Below are 16,324 nucleotides of genomic sequence, written 5' to 3'. Positions count from 1 at the left end.
CAGTGAACTCAACCAGTATCATGATAGATGACACAATATACAATCATGTCACAATATACATCAACTTTACACTCCACCCAGATCGAAGTCGATGGAGAAGTCACCAAGAGCATCATGACCTGGCATGTGCGACGGGAGAACAGTGGCCAGCAGCTGGTCTGCCGGGTCTCCAACCCTTGGTTTCCCGCGTACACCCTGGAGGACTCCATGACCTTCGACGTTATGTGTAAGTACCTCATTTTTATTCCTCTGATACTTCACCATCTTTTTCTAATTTGAGCTCTTTGATTTTTTCAATGGTTTAAAGGTCAAAGAACAGTGCTCGCTTTCCTACTTTTTATTCTCTATTTACATGATTGTCTGCATTCTTTGTTGTTAGATTATTGGCAAACACATCATCGGCAATTTACAATTAGGTACTCATTGCTAGGTATAAATCTTCTTCTATACAAATCTACTCTCGTATGGGCATCAAATTCTTGAAAGAATTACTAATCCGCTTTTGCACAGAAATTCACGCGGGCAAAGCCGCGGACAATATATAGTTGACAATAAATTTGCACTTTTCATTGTCTTACAGATGACGATTCAAAATTCTCTTCTCAATACACGTCATCTTACTAGGGTGAGAGCGGTGCGGTCGTACAATTCTAGTTCTTCTCTGTTACTGATATGTTACATAAACACTTACATCCAAATTGGTCAAATAACTAGGAATATAGTTTCTAAAAAGATGCTATAAAAAGCACATAGATAAACTTAAAAGGTAGCTAAACCAGGCTAAACACCCTTTTACCGTAGTAGATAAAGCTTGTCGCGATAACTTCTGGATAAGGCTCGCCGGGGCGAGAGGACCGTAGTGTCTACACTTTCAGAATGCTTGAAAGCTCGTTTAAGTTTTAAACGGTAAACTGTGGCGTCATCTTTTCAAGTTTTGAGTTCTTAATCGGTTTTGAAAGGCGATTTGTGGATTGTGATAACATTATATTAATAACTCTATTAATGTCTCGAAGGATATTAGGGGCATTACGAATCCGACATAATTAATTAGTTTGTACCTAAGTAAATACTAATCTACAAAAGGTGAAACATTTATTTGCGATTGTATTTTATATGAATATAAGTTAACTATATGTTTATAATAGCTTTGTTGTAAAAGTGCACTTGTAAAAGTACATTATCGTCACATTTTTACCTACACTTTTTAAGATAAAACATTAAAATAAAAACAAATAACTACATAACATACTATTCCTTATATGGCATACTTCGAAATTTCAGATAACGTAATAGCTTTTATTGTCTTGTAAAATTGCAAAGTTTGCAACTTAGACGGTCATATGATTTGATCGCGTCGACGTACGATGTTGAATTATTCACAGCTAAAAGAGGCCACTATTGACCTCTCACAAACTCATATATTCATAGATCTACGACTACGTGTAGCTGAGAAAAATCTCGTCTGACGGACAACGGAATATTCGAACGATCTGTTACAGGCTTCCGTTTTTTTTCCCTTTTGATGTACGGAACTCCAAAAAATATTAATAAAAAATATTCCAAATCAGAAACAAATAGGATAACACACAAAACCGTTTTGCTTATAACGAAAATCTTAAATAAAAAATGTACGTAATAATATGCATGCCTCGCTCGCCTTAACTCGACGCCGGCGCTGAAAAGTTAAATAAGTTTGAGAAATTTCAAGAGTTACGAGATATGCAGCTATTTGCTTGGATCTAAGACAAACTTGAAATAAAACTGTTAATCTTTGCATTTTAATTGCTACTAGACAAGGAGACAGCTTCAAAATATTATGTTGTTAATCTAACTTTTCAACAATACTCACTACTAATACTTACTATAAATTAACTAATACATACTACCTATATAAATTACTAAAACTACTAATATTATAAACACGAACGTCTGTATGTTACTTTCGGCTAAAATTTACTCAAGGTTAAACGTTGCTACCACGCAAAGCTGTAGGCAACAGTTAATTTGATTATAAATGTATGTTTCTTCAGAATAAGTAGTTTGACCCCATAGCCGCCATTTAAAGTTTAGAGTGAGGTGCACCGTCAAATTTGACGTTGATTTTAACCGGCGCGCCGCTGACGTTTAGACAAAATAGCGTACTTCGTTCGTTCTTTTTTCTGCGCACGTTAAAGTAACGTCAAAGTTATCTTTGTAATCGTAATCAAAATATTTCGTAAATAGATAAGACATTTACAATAAATGCACAAACACACAACAAATATTTTTGAAAAAATTAACACATGATTAAATTATGAACACGGTGTACATGTGATAATTATTTGAATAAAACAACAAAAATACTGTCATCTTTTGAGTTAATTTTACGTCCAGTATTTTTGAGGTCTGCTTACGCTAATATAACATATGTAAAAAAACCACAAAATGTAATATAATAGTTAAAGAACTTAAAAATAACATATAGGAAGCTCAAAATTCGACTTTGAGTCTAATAGGAGCTCAGTTTAAAATGCATCTCATAACATTCGCTCCTGAATTTCATATGAAGCATTATAAAGTTTTTATATAAAGTTTTTAATTATCCAATCATTCAATGTCACGCGCAGAGTCTTATTATCTACGAGTATGCCATGTCGCGAATTGTAGGTAATTCTGTGTGACATATTATATAACTTTTGAGACAGCATTGAGTTTAACTTTTGAAGTTAATTATATCATTATATATTTGTGTAAAATGAGATATTTTATTTGTTTTCATTATTATAATAGGTACTTACTTAATTATATAGTCAAAATAACGTGATGTTTAAGTAAAAAGATCATTTTAAAAATATATTCCTGCAGTTCTCAGGCAAAATCTGGAAAATTTAAGATAAGAACGAGTATTATCAAATTTTTAATATTATTTATTTTTTACAATGACTCAAAACAAAGTTTGTATAGATAAAAAGACATACCCATTCAGCTATTACATCAGTATCACGTTATTATCCATTATGTAATAGATAGATAGCTAGCATAACGCCTATAACGACGAATCTTCAGTTTAAAACCCTTTTCCTTATAGCCTTTTACAGTCTGCAACAGCTAACACGTGTTATTCTTTCGCTCCCAGGCTAGAATGAAAGCAATTCATTTTGCAATCAGAACAAATTTTTACAATGCCTAAAAAATATAGTATTTATCACGTATTTGCCAACAGATAAAAATAAGAATCTACATATATTTTATTGACATGTTTTCATCGGTGCACTAATTAACTAAAAACCGCACGCTGCGGTTGTGTTGGTTGCTAACCACGACCTAGCTTTTGGTAATAAATTAATTTATTACAAACTAGCTACCGCACATGGCTCCAACCGCGGTATATAGTGGCCTATGTCAAACATGTGTGTGTATGTATGTATGTGTGTATGTATGTATGTATGTGTGTATGTATATATATGTGTGTTTGTTTGTTATTCGGTTGTCTATTATTATCGGTCTAGAAATATGCTCAGAAGAAGCAAAACAACAAAGTGATCACATTGTAATAACTAAACATTAACCATTTAGCGAGCAGTAGAGCAATCACGATTTAAAATTTAACAAAGCCAAAACTGAATGCTATTGGAGGAGACAAGTGAATAGTTTATTCAGCACACGAAGCACTGACAAAGTCGCACTGACCGACCGCGTTTGGACACAGACTAGGAAAATACGTATATTTAGTTAAAATAATTATTGTAATAAATTTTTTGTAAAAAAAAAACATGTTTTTGGTTTTGTGCTCAGGTAAATTGTATTAAAAAAAAAAATGTAGGATAGAAACCTACTGGATTTATTTTATCATATTATTCATGTCTTCGTCTTCATGTAGGTAATTAATTCTTGCGCTGGATTATTTTTTCATCTCTGCATGTTCCCGGTCGCGTTCGGGGTTGTTTAGCCTCGAAGCCCGGGCTCAGCGTAAAAAAAAACCCTTTGAAGATTCAACTGTGATTTTACAACCGCCTGCCTGACGTCAACACCTTCTTGGGAATGTTATCGTTCCATATCAACTGCCTAGGCTGTGTATCCTTTAGTCGCCTCGTACGACATCTACGGGTAGATATGGAGTCGTCTTATTCTAGGGCGGAACCACAAGCCACGATTGCAATGGATTAGGATTAATGTATCTAATTAATCTATATTGCATCAACTGATTCGTAATGCAAATAAATACATGTTTAATGGAGATGGGATTTCACACGAATCAATTAGCATTTCTAAGAAAATCGATGTGTGTGTTTCATTCGACGTAACGAGCGCGACCCTCAGCAATGACGAATACGTTTATGAAGCGAATTTAAAGTTGGGTTATTAAATGCTTTATGCCACGGTAAAATTTTATTTTTTATCAATAACCTTAGTAAATATATTTAAAATATAGAAATCGAGACGAAGAAACAAATTTACATGCTCGATTAGGTCATTGCATTAATAAATTATGACATTTGAATAGACTTTTCTTGTGTTACCAATTAATTTAATTATTTAATGATCATAAATTATAGATATAAATTATACATATTGGGGCTAGTTCAATATGTGTGGCTACGAAATTCTATATTTAATAACATTATTATGCATACAGGACCCAGGTCAATCTGAAAGCAGATAATGTTTCACCTTGAACATTATTCACATTCTGTGAGAGTTTACAGTCTGTGTAAAACTTCTATTGTGACATTTGAATAATTTTAGACTGTGGCGAGATGTCCCTCTGGGAGTAGGTAACAGTACAATTATTACGTGTTTGTTTGTTTTGCAACTTGTATTATTGTGTTCTGTACGTGCATAAAATAAGTTTCCTAAATTTAATACAGCGACCGCCGCTTTTTGGTCCACTTGTTTTAAATTTAACGCTTCCTGTTATTTGGGAATTTAATAAAGTTTTTATGTCACACACTAAAAGCCATCTAATAACCAGCCAAATAGTAGTTTTGTAGAAATATAGAAAATGAAGATAAAAGTTTTATTTAAAAAAATATATTACATTCTTTAAAGCCTCGTTTCGATTTTATGATATGAAGAAATATGATTATTATATGTTATATGTTATTTACTTTTTACGATTTACTTTCAATACTGATTTTTAATTGCTTCTTTCTTGTCTCTGTATACATATTAAAAATGGAATGCATGCATGGATGCGCTATTTTGTATGATGATAGACTTAAATGACATTAGAAATCAACACAAGGTTTTTTTTAATATTAGGACAAATCACACAGATTGAGCTAGCCCCAAAGTAAGTTCGAGACTTGTGTTATGGGATACTAACACAACGATACTATATTTTATAACGAATACATAAATAAACAAACATCCAAGACCCGGACCAATCAGAAAAAGATCATTTTCCATCGTGACCCGACCGGGGACCGAACCCGGGCCCTCTCGGTTCAGAGTTCAGAGGCAAGCACTTTACCACTGCGCCACCGAGGTCGTCACGACTGCTTCATAATCAATTCACACAAAGCTATGCCGATTCTGGGATGAAGCCCAAAATAGACAGAGTAATAAAGGCTCGCCCAGGAGACGAACAAAGCCAGGATTCTGAGGCGAATTACCAAAGAAAACTCCAATATAATGACTAGCTTCTGAATATTACAATTAAATTGTTTATTATTGTAAGATTGTCGTGTGGTTGCCACTTTAGAATAGGACCTCTGCATACTCATTCATGTATGTCGTGACAGCTATTAGGCAACAAAAGCGTTTCCAAAAAGGGTTGAGATCAGACATGCAGCGTCGCCCTAAAAGAGCAGTCGAATATTGAACATTTTTAAGGGGCTCATTATCAAGGCTGGACTTTGGAGCGTCACGGTCTGGAATGGAATCATTCTCGTTCAGATGATTAAGAAAGTCATTTTTAAAAACAGAAAAATAATATGTAAGTGATAGGAATAAAACTTATTTGCACTTGTACATGTGTGTCATAGTTTTCTAAAAAAGTTGGATTTGGATTAAAATGTATTCCGATTTGCCTGAAAGTTGAAGCCGTAGAGTAATAATGTCCGTTGTGGAATATGTTATAGATTTGAAGGGTCACACGTTGTAGCTTAGTTGTATTATCACTACCTGATGAAACATATTGCATAATGTTATTTGCCAGTTAGCCCTATTCAACACTTGAAACACAATTTCAAACGCTATCCGTTCAATATTCAGCAAGCGGTGAGACGGGCTCTTCGTCATCTGTTAATTTTTTCGAATCTGACGTGCTGATAAAACTTTGCGACCTTTTGACGATGCGTAATGTGAATACAATTGAAGGAATGGCAGTATTTATATTTGTTACAGATCCCCCAGTAGCCCAGATATCTCTAGTGGAGCCATCAGAACCGCGTCTTCTACGAGAAGACGAGAACGCTGTACTGTTGTGCTCGGCTGATGCAGTGCCTTCTGCTACAAACTTCACTTTCTTCAAGGGTGCTGAAGTATGTGTACACATAAATGGGATTTATGAGTTAAATAGAAGAATATTGAAGTAAAGTAGGAAAGCGGACTCGAAGCTCCAACGCAATATGGCTGCGTTGAAACTGAAAAAAATGCTCAGATGAGAATGCCTTCATTTATTAACATAGGTACAGCATTACATATTGACAGACAGCATTTGCTTCAACGAATTTACAACAATTCGGAACACACACTTTCATTTATTAAGGAATAAATAGGCAATAGAGCAATCTGTTCATTAGATAGTAAGTGGTCACTGCTTCCAAGGAACAACTATGTTCTACGCAATACTGGTTATTCATGAAACCGTAGATTTTTATTTTAAACGTTCTGGTTAAGTTTATTCAACAGTAGCCCTTATTGGCTTTTATGGATTTGTTGTTGTGAGTTGAGTGCTGTAGTTTATCCTGCTTCCCGAAACCTACTAGTAGACTTCATCTTCACTTACCATCAGACTAGGTAGAAGTTAAATGTACTCAAATCTATATTATAACAAACTTCCGGCCATACAAATGCTTTGTGATAGTTGAAAACGGAACATCATTGGGTCGTATTACCTATAAATAAATAATAATAATAAATAAATATTACGACAAATCACACAGATTGAGCTAGCCCCAAAGAGACTCTTGTGTTAAGGAATACTAACTCAACGATACCATATTGTATAAAAATACATATAAATAGATAAACATCCAAGACTCGGGCTAATCAGAAAAAGATCATTTTCCATCATGACCCGACCGGGGATCGAACCAGGGACTTCTCGGTTCAGTGGCAAGCACTTTACCACTGCGCCACCGAGGTCGTCAATAGGGTCAAATGGATCAATTTATCATTCTCGATGATATTGTTATTTGTTCATAAAAGTTCATTAATAGATTTTAAAGGTGTTAAACCTCATAAAATTGCCCTCGTAAAATTTGAATATGAATATGCATCAAAAGTCAGCCAGAGCGTAATATTGTATTTATTGCCGCCATTAATCCAAATGCTGCCTAGAATTTAAATTCCCAGGTAATATTAAGTCATTCACTTTTAATCTAAAATCAGTAAATGTTTCGTGCAAATATAATGTTTAAAGTAAAATGGCAAATTTATATGTGGCGTGGCCTGCCCACATTCCTTAATATGTTTTTAATTATAACGCCATGAAAATCAATTTGTAGTATTAAGAATAGCTTTATTTAAAAGTTTATTGCATGAGCTAAATTTTAATTATTAGATTCAATAAAATTATGACGACCTCGGTGGCGCAGTGGTAAAGTTCTTGCCACTGCACCGAGAGGACCCGGGTTCGATCCTGGGTCGGGTCATGATGGAAAATGATCTTTTTCTGATTGGCCCGGGTCTTGCATGTTTATCTATATATGTATTTGTTGTAAAATATAGTGTCATTAGTATTCCATAACACAAGTCTCGAACTTACTTTGGGGCTAGCTCAATCTGTGTGATTTGTCCTAATATATTTATTTATTTATTATTAAATATAATATGTTTGTTAAAATCAACGGACGTTCACAGAAGTTTCGTTTGAGCATTATTAATTATTAGTCTTACAAAATTGATGTTAAAAATTACCAATATAATTACTACATACATTTGAAAAATATCGGGATTTTATAAGCTCTGAATTCTGTCAAAAATATGTGCTGTTCTGGCTCTTTTACTATCATTAAATTACATGCACGTTTTTCAAAGTCAATAAAATATATAATGCAAAATTATGATCTTTATAACTAGACTTTAATGCTCACGAGCATATTATAAACTTTTCCTGCTTGAAATATAACTTTTTTTTATTTTCGGTTCTCACTACATTCCGTCTATAATAGAAACGCTTTTTACATTGTTCGCATGTTGCTTCAGATAATAATGTATCAGTGTCATCATTTTAAATCTCAGTTTCAACAAGTAGTGTTAATGCATCTACTTCTTATTCTTTAATTATTGTTTTAATAATGAAATAAATTTCATGTCTACATCATCAGCCCCAAGTAACTCAATCCTAACCTTTTGTAGCTGTCTTGGACCATGGGATGACCACCCGTTTATAGCCAGCATTACATTCTGTTATTATTTACTATTTCATATTGTCCTCAGGTCCACTTAATAAGAGATGACCCAGTCGCCGGAGTGTCAGTGGAGGGAAACAAGCTAATGATCAGAGGATTGAGGAGACATCACTCAGCGCTGTACAGATGCCGAGCAAGAAACTCTGAGGGCAGTGCCTTAAGCGAGCCCTTGACTTTGAATGTACTTTGTAAGTAACTGTATTTTCAACTTTATTATATAATCGGCACGAACCATTTTTATTTAATGTTGCTAACGTTTCAACGATCTCAAATTATATTATACTTAATGTTTAACTGTATGGGAGGTTTCAGATATTCTGATGGTTTCAATTATTGAGGTGTGTCAACAAAATTGGCTGATAAAGAATTTTGCTGATTATCTTTCAGAAAAAACAATGTAGACGTCACCACAGATGTGATAACACTCATTATTATCCCATTTTATTCCCAAAAAGTTAGTTGTAAACCCATCTGTATCGTAGTTTATCATTATTCACTCACTATATAAATGGTTTTACACTGGAATTTTCGGGATCGCATAGCAAACGATGATAAATTACCATTCCGCTCGTCGATTTGCTAAAAATAATCTTGTAATTACTCTCAAATAACTTCTAAAGAAATATTTCTTGTAGCTCGTCCAGAATGTGCATCAGGCAGTGTCATCCAGCAGCTAGCTGGTGCCCCGGGGGGTGAGGTCAGAGCTAGGTGTTCCGTCACTGCACCATCTTCTAGAGACGCTGGCCCTTTGAGGTTCTACTGGACATATAATGGGACTAAAGATGTCTTACCGGTAATTATATTATTACATATTTACCAATACTACCTTTCAATATATTTTTACAATGATCTACTTTTTTGTCTCCAATCAAGTTGGTATTCGCGTAAAAAAAAGGGACATATGTCATTTAAATCTCTCTCAATATAGAGCAATGAAAAACCATACCTATAAAATGTTTGCTTTTGGAGAATGGAATATTTTTCCATTATCTGTATTCTAAAGTTTCGTACATATGTCCTGCAAACATTTAAATTAGGGAAAATATTCCATTCTGAAGAATTTCAAAATGAATAAACAATTAAAATATGATATTTTTTAACTGATAACTCCAAGATTTCTTAAAAATGTACCACATCAGATCCCAGCTTCCAACGTGACAGTGACCGGTTCTATCAGCACAGTCATTCACGGTCTGCTACAGAGTGAGGATGACGACCTGGGCTGGCTCGCGTGCTGGGCCAGCAACGACATAGGCAACCAGCGGGAACCTTGCCTCTTCAGGATTATGCCTGCAGGTATGTTTCGATACAAATAAGCGCTGTTCTGGATACCAAGTTGCATGCAGCTCTTCACGTCGCAAAGGACCGGAACATATGGAGACGCGTTGTGAAGGAAAAGTTACTCCTTCGGGGTAGTCACGACCCTTAGCATTGAGGAAAACGACGCGAGGAGGAGGAGGATGTTTCGATGTCTCTCCAAAGTTTTAAGACTACTATATTCGCTCATTTGGGAATTTTCAGAAGTTTAAGTTGTAATTTTACCAAATTTCGTGTATATTGTATTATATATCTATATATTATTTTTCTCAATCTCTCATGCATAATTTGGAAAAAGACACTGCTAAATAGAAATGCCAAAAAAAACTTATTTAAATAGTGTTGAAAAAGGCTTGAAAAAATATAAAGAACTCGCGTACTATATTTTATCCATTCAGTAGGTACATTTAGCGTGTTTGAGTGATAAACATCCTAACACATTCCTCACATTGTCTCTATCTTCTTTTCTGATAGAATTTTAGTGAAATTTCTTCTTTATGCCATCAAATCCTTAATACACCAAGTTATTGATTTTAGCTCTTCCCGAGGCACCTTCAAACTGTGAGCTGACCAATGAAGTACTCCACTGCGAACCTGGCCACGATGGTGGTTTAACCCAGAGGTTTCTGTTAGAAGCCATAGAGGTACGGCCACGCGCCGAACATATAGAAGACAATGAAATTTCAACTATGAATGATCAGGTGAGCGCGGTGGTGTCCGTGCTATATATGCATGTGTGTATTGCGACGTGTAGTTTCTCTTTGTATTTGGACAATCCTCCCGCGAAATAAGGGACATAGGTTTGGTAGCTGATAAGCAATAGCATCCTATCGATGGTTGACGTCAGACAGGTGGCTAGTGGTAAAGTAACAGCCGAATCCTCAAACTTTTCATGGTTTAATTTTTACGCTGACTCCCAACTTCGCAGCGTCAACCGGGAATATTAGAACATGAGAGGTACATTGTAGGAACCTGGATTCATATACACCATGGTTTGAAATTATGTATTTTCCCGTTTTTATGCAACGCATGCAAATGCCTATTATTCCGATCGATATAATTCCGATTGCGTGCAAATATTTATACTTGTTTCCAGTGATATTTTTCTGCGTTTCAGTCATGCTGTGTACGAGTCGATTAGTTCTTTGAATTAATTAATATTTGCTTATTTGTTTTCGAAGAGGATACACATATAGATCGCCAGTTTAGCCATCGCCATAGCATCCAAATATATGTGTTGGCTGTTTTATTCATTCATTAATTTATTATAATCCTTATTATGGTTACTATATACATATATTATATTTGTACAGCATGACGTACAAGCAGATTTATGCATGAATCTTGTAAATACTGCGGCAGTGTGGATATTTGAAGCTGATGATAAACACTAATAATGGCTCACTCTATTAACATTGGATTTTGAATTGACACAATGTTCAAATGTTACATAATAAATATTCAATTATTCAAATAAGGCCTGCCTATTTTCATCAGGGTATAACCGGCAAAGCCCAATCAGAAGCAGTGTATCGTGTAGTCAACGACCGACCTCAGTTTGCTCTGAACACGTTATCATCAGGGAGGTATACCTTCTACGTGTACGCGGAGACTTCTAGAGGAAGATCAGCTAAGCCTGCAGCGTTATATAGCGTGGACTTCAGATCTGCGTACGATTTAGATGTGCCAGGTGAGATCGATTCCAGATTGTAGTACATTTTTGTGTCAAATTAACTTTTGTCCGCAATTTCGGGGCTGTAAAAACCACGCCATATTCCATCCAGTAGATTTTGCGTGAGGCGCGAACAAACATACAGACAGACAAACAAACGAAAAATCTAAAATTCTACTCTCGCTATCCAGTCAACCTTCGGTAAAAACTAAATTCAACTTTCTTTATAGGTTCCCTCCAAACGATGACTCCAGTACCTCCACCTCCTACTCCAAGTGACAACAGCGTGGCCTTATTGACCGGAGCAGTATTGTCTCTGATATTGCTGACGATACTGACGACATTATGTGTAGCTCTGGTTGTGATGTGCAAGAAGAAAAGGCCTAGACTAAATGCTGAGCAGACGTAAGTTTATACACAAAGGTTGTTGTATCACTACATTGTACAAAACAAAGACTCTTGCCGCAAGTACGCAATAGATTTTGATGCGGGTTTTTTTTTAATAGATAGAGTGATTCCAGAGTAAGGTTTATGTATATGTAACATGTATATTTTTGCACCCGTGCAAAGCCGGGGCGGGTTGGAATGTTTTTGATAAATTATACTTAGACGCTAGTCTAATTGTGCAGTGTGAATGACATTCTGTGGAATAGAATGGTGAGAATTGCATGAAATGAAGTTTATCGGTTGACGATTTGGGTTCTTGATGTACTGATGACCAAGTTTGTTTTCATCTACTAGTTATGTCATATCAGACTGCATTACTAATTACAAAGATGCCAATGGAGCTTAAATCAATACAAAGTTATCCATATTCAATAGAAGATACTGAAGAAGTGTTTAATCTGTGATATGTTTTTCTTCATCAACCAATATTCATTTACTGTTAAAAAGTATAGGTTTCCACATGCATATATAAGCCATACCGTTAGATATTTAGAACCCCTTGAGTTAAGTCATTGGCCTATCTTGCCAGAAGTTTTCCTATTCTGAAATAGTTTATGAAAAAATTATATTGAATTGTTTTTTTTTTTTACTTAATTTCTCATTATATTTTTAACGATTATAGCCAATACATATTCTTAAAAATAATATTATTTTCAGTGCAATAACGCGGAGAAACATCGGTGTATCCATGTACGGAGGGTCATCTTTAACATCAAGCGTAGTCCCTACGGTCGTGGTGAGGGGACACCGAGGTTCTAGAGTGCTGGCTGCAAGGTGGTCAGGAGTGCTGGACGAAGCTCCGTTAGCTGTTCTTGCACTCGATACCAGACCTCATGGTAAGTTTCTTTGATTAAACAACAGTGCTCGCATTGTACTCCGATTTGAAGGGTTGAGAGAGGGAGTGTATTCTAAAAGATACTAGGCTACAAGGTCAGTAACGTGCCACACCCCTAATATTGCAGTTGTCCATAGACTGTAGTGACCAATTCCAACCGGTCGTGTGCCCGTTTACCTATTTAATAGTAAAAAAAAAAGCTTTTTACGTTCCGTTGCTATGCAAAAGGCTCCAAAAATTTCTAAGCCGTAATTTTTCTTTATATTAATATTAGAATTAAATTTTAGTAACTAGGGACGCTAGTATACTTCGATGTAATATCGATCGTATATCCTTTCTTACATATTATAAAACAAAATCGAGAAAGTACCCGCTGGACCTCCAAAATTAGACGCAAATGCAAAAAGTGGACCTAGTTTTCAGGGTTCCATTCAACCTTCTTCAAAAAATTTTATTTTAGGTGCCCACCGGAGCTCTTTTTTTTAATTTTTCCGGGCACCAGGCAATATTAAAACTGGACCTCTAAGATTTGATCTCATTGCAATTCTCCACCGCGTCTGTTTGTCTGTAGCACTAACGGGATTGCCAATGACTCGTCTTATGTTCCTGCAAATAATTTAACATACATTGAATATGTATTTGTTCCAGATGATGTAGAATCAAGTAACAGCGAGGCAGACCAAGAGACTGAACTGACGAGTCGCGTGCGACGCGTCGATAGTATTGAAACACAAACAGATTCCTGAATATACAGAAATATTTCCTCTCTTTCTTTCTTTCTCCCTCTCTATCTCTCTTATGTGAACGTTTTTTGGGTCCTTTCTCAGCGTCAGAATTTGGAGATTTGCATTTTCCTATCTTTTCTTGTTCATTTTGCGAAATTTTCCGTATTCTTAGGTAGATATCTAAACACATTTAATGCCATGTATTTATATGTAACTATAATTTTAAATACTATGATAGATTTAAACTGGGTTACTCCAGTTAACATTGACGTTAACTTTTAAGCTGCGCGCCGCCGTTTTTTTTTTGATTAAAGAAAACGTCAAAGTTGCATTAAACTTTGACGTTTTCTTGCACCATTGTGCAACACGCTGATGACAAGAGTGTGACCTATTGTAAATTTGGGATCACTAAAATATCGCGGAAAACTATTTTCGTTTACCCCGAAAACAATTATTATTTTTATTATTTATCATTACCAATGTCATTTATTTTGATAGCCTTTTATTACTATCAAAATTCAGTGGAAAGAAAATAAAAACATTTTAAATTCTTCAATAAATACTTTTTGTAAGATTTCAATTTTTTTTTTCATGAGAAAGAAAATTTTAATTTAAGAAAAGTATGGTCTAAATTTTAGTCGTGTGGTGAAAATGTAGCTTAGCATGTAGTAGATATACCATATTTTCCAAAGATAATAGATAAGGCGCACACAATGTCACGTAAGAATTAGTAGTGATGTGTTAGTTCCAGTATTACTAAGTGATAAAATTATTATAGTAACTTTTAAATAATTTATAGGATTTGTGTACACCTGTAGGTGTATAGTGTTACAAAATACTTATATACATAAATACGAAGTAGTAAATTGGATAGATACTTGATAGCATTTAATACAAAGTAAGTTTTAAGTTAGGGTGAATTGCAACAGTCAACAATGGCATATAAACAATACTTTGCATTTTTCTGCGTCGTATTAAGTTCACGTCAAAGCTGACTGATGCAACGCACTCTTAATATTTACACTTGTAAATAGGGTGATCGTAAGGAGGTTTTTATATTCGTTATTGTGAATGCCACTGTATAGCTGAGCCGCACCCACTTGGCCTTGGCAGAAGGGGCAAATCCAAAAAATCCTGGCTTGATGTCGCCAAGGTTAATATGCGTGACAAAAGTCTTAACAACTGGGGATGCCGATGACCGTGCGAAGTGGAGCTGACAAGCGGACACTGGGCTCCGACGCTCAACGGCTGAGGTAATAAGCGAGAAAACGCTCTGATGACGGAGAGATGGTAACTTGCGATTACTTTTGAGAAGTGTTGATATTAACTTGAAACTTCGCTTATAGGATAGATTCTTAGTTAGACGGTAACAACAAGGTACTGGTTTCTTGCCACTTCGTATGTATATAAGTATTTTATAACATACTATAGACAGGATTACCTACATACCTATAATTGTATACGCTCTAATAATTTTCGTATAAAGTAGTCAGTATTACTACACTAGTAGTAATACTGACTACTTTATAGGTTTGGAATGGTTTTTTTTAGCTTTGAGTAGAAAAGAAAACTTTGTAAAAAATGTTAATTATAGAATAGATCAATAATTTACTTGTAATCATTCAATACGGGTATTACCATTATGACAGTAATTTTATATTTTAACATATGTAGACATAATATGTCTACATCTACTATTAAAATAAATCTCACCGAGTTAGCTTTGAATAAGAACAAATGATTCATGTGTGTTATTTAAAAAAAAAAACAGATTTGTTCTAGAGGTTCTGAATAGTGTACAAAATTTGAAATAAGAACTTGTAATTAAATATCCTCATAAAGTTAGGTAGTTTAGTTTCAGTATTAAAAATGTAAGAATATTAATTATTTGACCACACACATGGTAAAATATGTGGTCAAATTTTTTTCCACGTATGTCATTAGTGTTATTTACAAATATGAACCAAAGAGCAATGCAATGATATAAAACAAGTGTACAATCGACTATAATCGAGTTTTTCTTTTTTTATTTCTGTCAAATATCATTGTACGATTACAACGAAGTATATACGTTTTAGTATTACATCGTGTTCCATAAATAAACATATAAACTTATCTATGGTTTTATTTATTAACTAATGATTGCCCGGGACTTCACCCGCGGCAGAAAGTAGCTTACCTATGTCATTCTTCAGTTCTCCAACTTATTTAATTACGTGAATACATTTACAAATTGTCCGCTGCTTGATATCTACCATCTCTGATGTGTATGATTGACTCGGCTGTTAATACATTTTATCCCCTACTCTCCTTGTACGATAACCACAAGAGAGTATGGAATAGTCCTGATCTATTTCGGGAGCCAATGCGCTCTAAAATTAGGCATACATTATACATAGACATTTTTCCTTCATATCACTACAAAGTATAAAACAAAGCCGCTTCCCGCTGTCCGTATGTATGCTATCTTTGAAACTACGCAACAAATTTACACAAGGTTTGGGTATATAAATTACTAGCTTTTCCCGCGGCTTCGCCTGCGTGAACTTCCCACGGCAACTATACTATACTTCAACTTACATATGTATGCAAAATTTCATGTTGAGTAGCTATATCATTAAGAGGTAACAAACATACAAACTCACTTTAACATTTAATATTAGTTAGGATTATAGTTTTACCCGAGCGAATCTGGGATGGGCAGCTAGTATTATATGATGTACGCTACTCCAACGTTCCTTGTAATAAATATCTGGTCACATTTTTGTGA

At 34.9% G+C, this 16,324-nt stretch overlaps 1 protein-coding gene across 3 annotated transcripts in view; it reads left to right on the top strand.

Annotated features, from left to right (window-relative positions):
- LOC128676851 (nephrin-like) overlaps positions 1–15,669 on the top strand; it is a 104,762-nt gene extending 89,093 nt beyond the window's left edge. For 2 of the 3 annotated variants that reach the window (XM_053757247.1, XM_053757249.1), the window contains 10 exons: positions 82–226; positions 6,328–6,464; positions 8,587–8,746; positions 9,194–9,351; positions 9,698–9,854; positions 10,413–10,576; positions 11,373–11,565; positions 11,778–11,952; positions 12,652–12,830; positions 13,478–15,669. In XM_053757247.1, coding sequence (XP_053613222.1) covers positions 82–226; positions 6,328–6,464; positions 8,587–8,746; positions 9,194–9,351; positions 9,698–9,854; positions 10,413–10,576; positions 11,373–11,565; positions 11,778–11,952; positions 12,652–12,830; positions 13,478–13,575 — 1,566 coding nt within the window. In that variant the 3' untranslated portion in view covers positions 13,576–15,669. The remainder of the gene's footprint in view (positions 1–81; positions 227–6,327; positions 6,465–8,586; positions 8,747–9,193; positions 9,352–9,697; positions 9,855–10,412; positions 10,577–11,372; positions 11,566–11,777; positions 11,953–12,651; positions 12,831–13,477) is intronic. The other variant, XM_053757248.1, reaches the window with a different exon arrangement.
- The last annotated feature ends 655 nt before the right edge of the window (positions 15,670–16,324 follow it).

Source organism: Plodia interpunctella, chromosome 17 (assembly GCF_027563975.2).
Source record: "Plodia interpunctella isolate USDA-ARS_2022_Savannah chromosome 17, ilPloInte3.2, whole genome shotgun sequence".
NCBI lineage: Eukaryota > Metazoa > Arthropoda > Insecta > Lepidoptera > Pyralidae > Plodia > Plodia interpunctella.
Note: the sequence above shows the minus strand (reverse complement) of the source record. Positions and strands in the feature narration are given on the sequence as shown.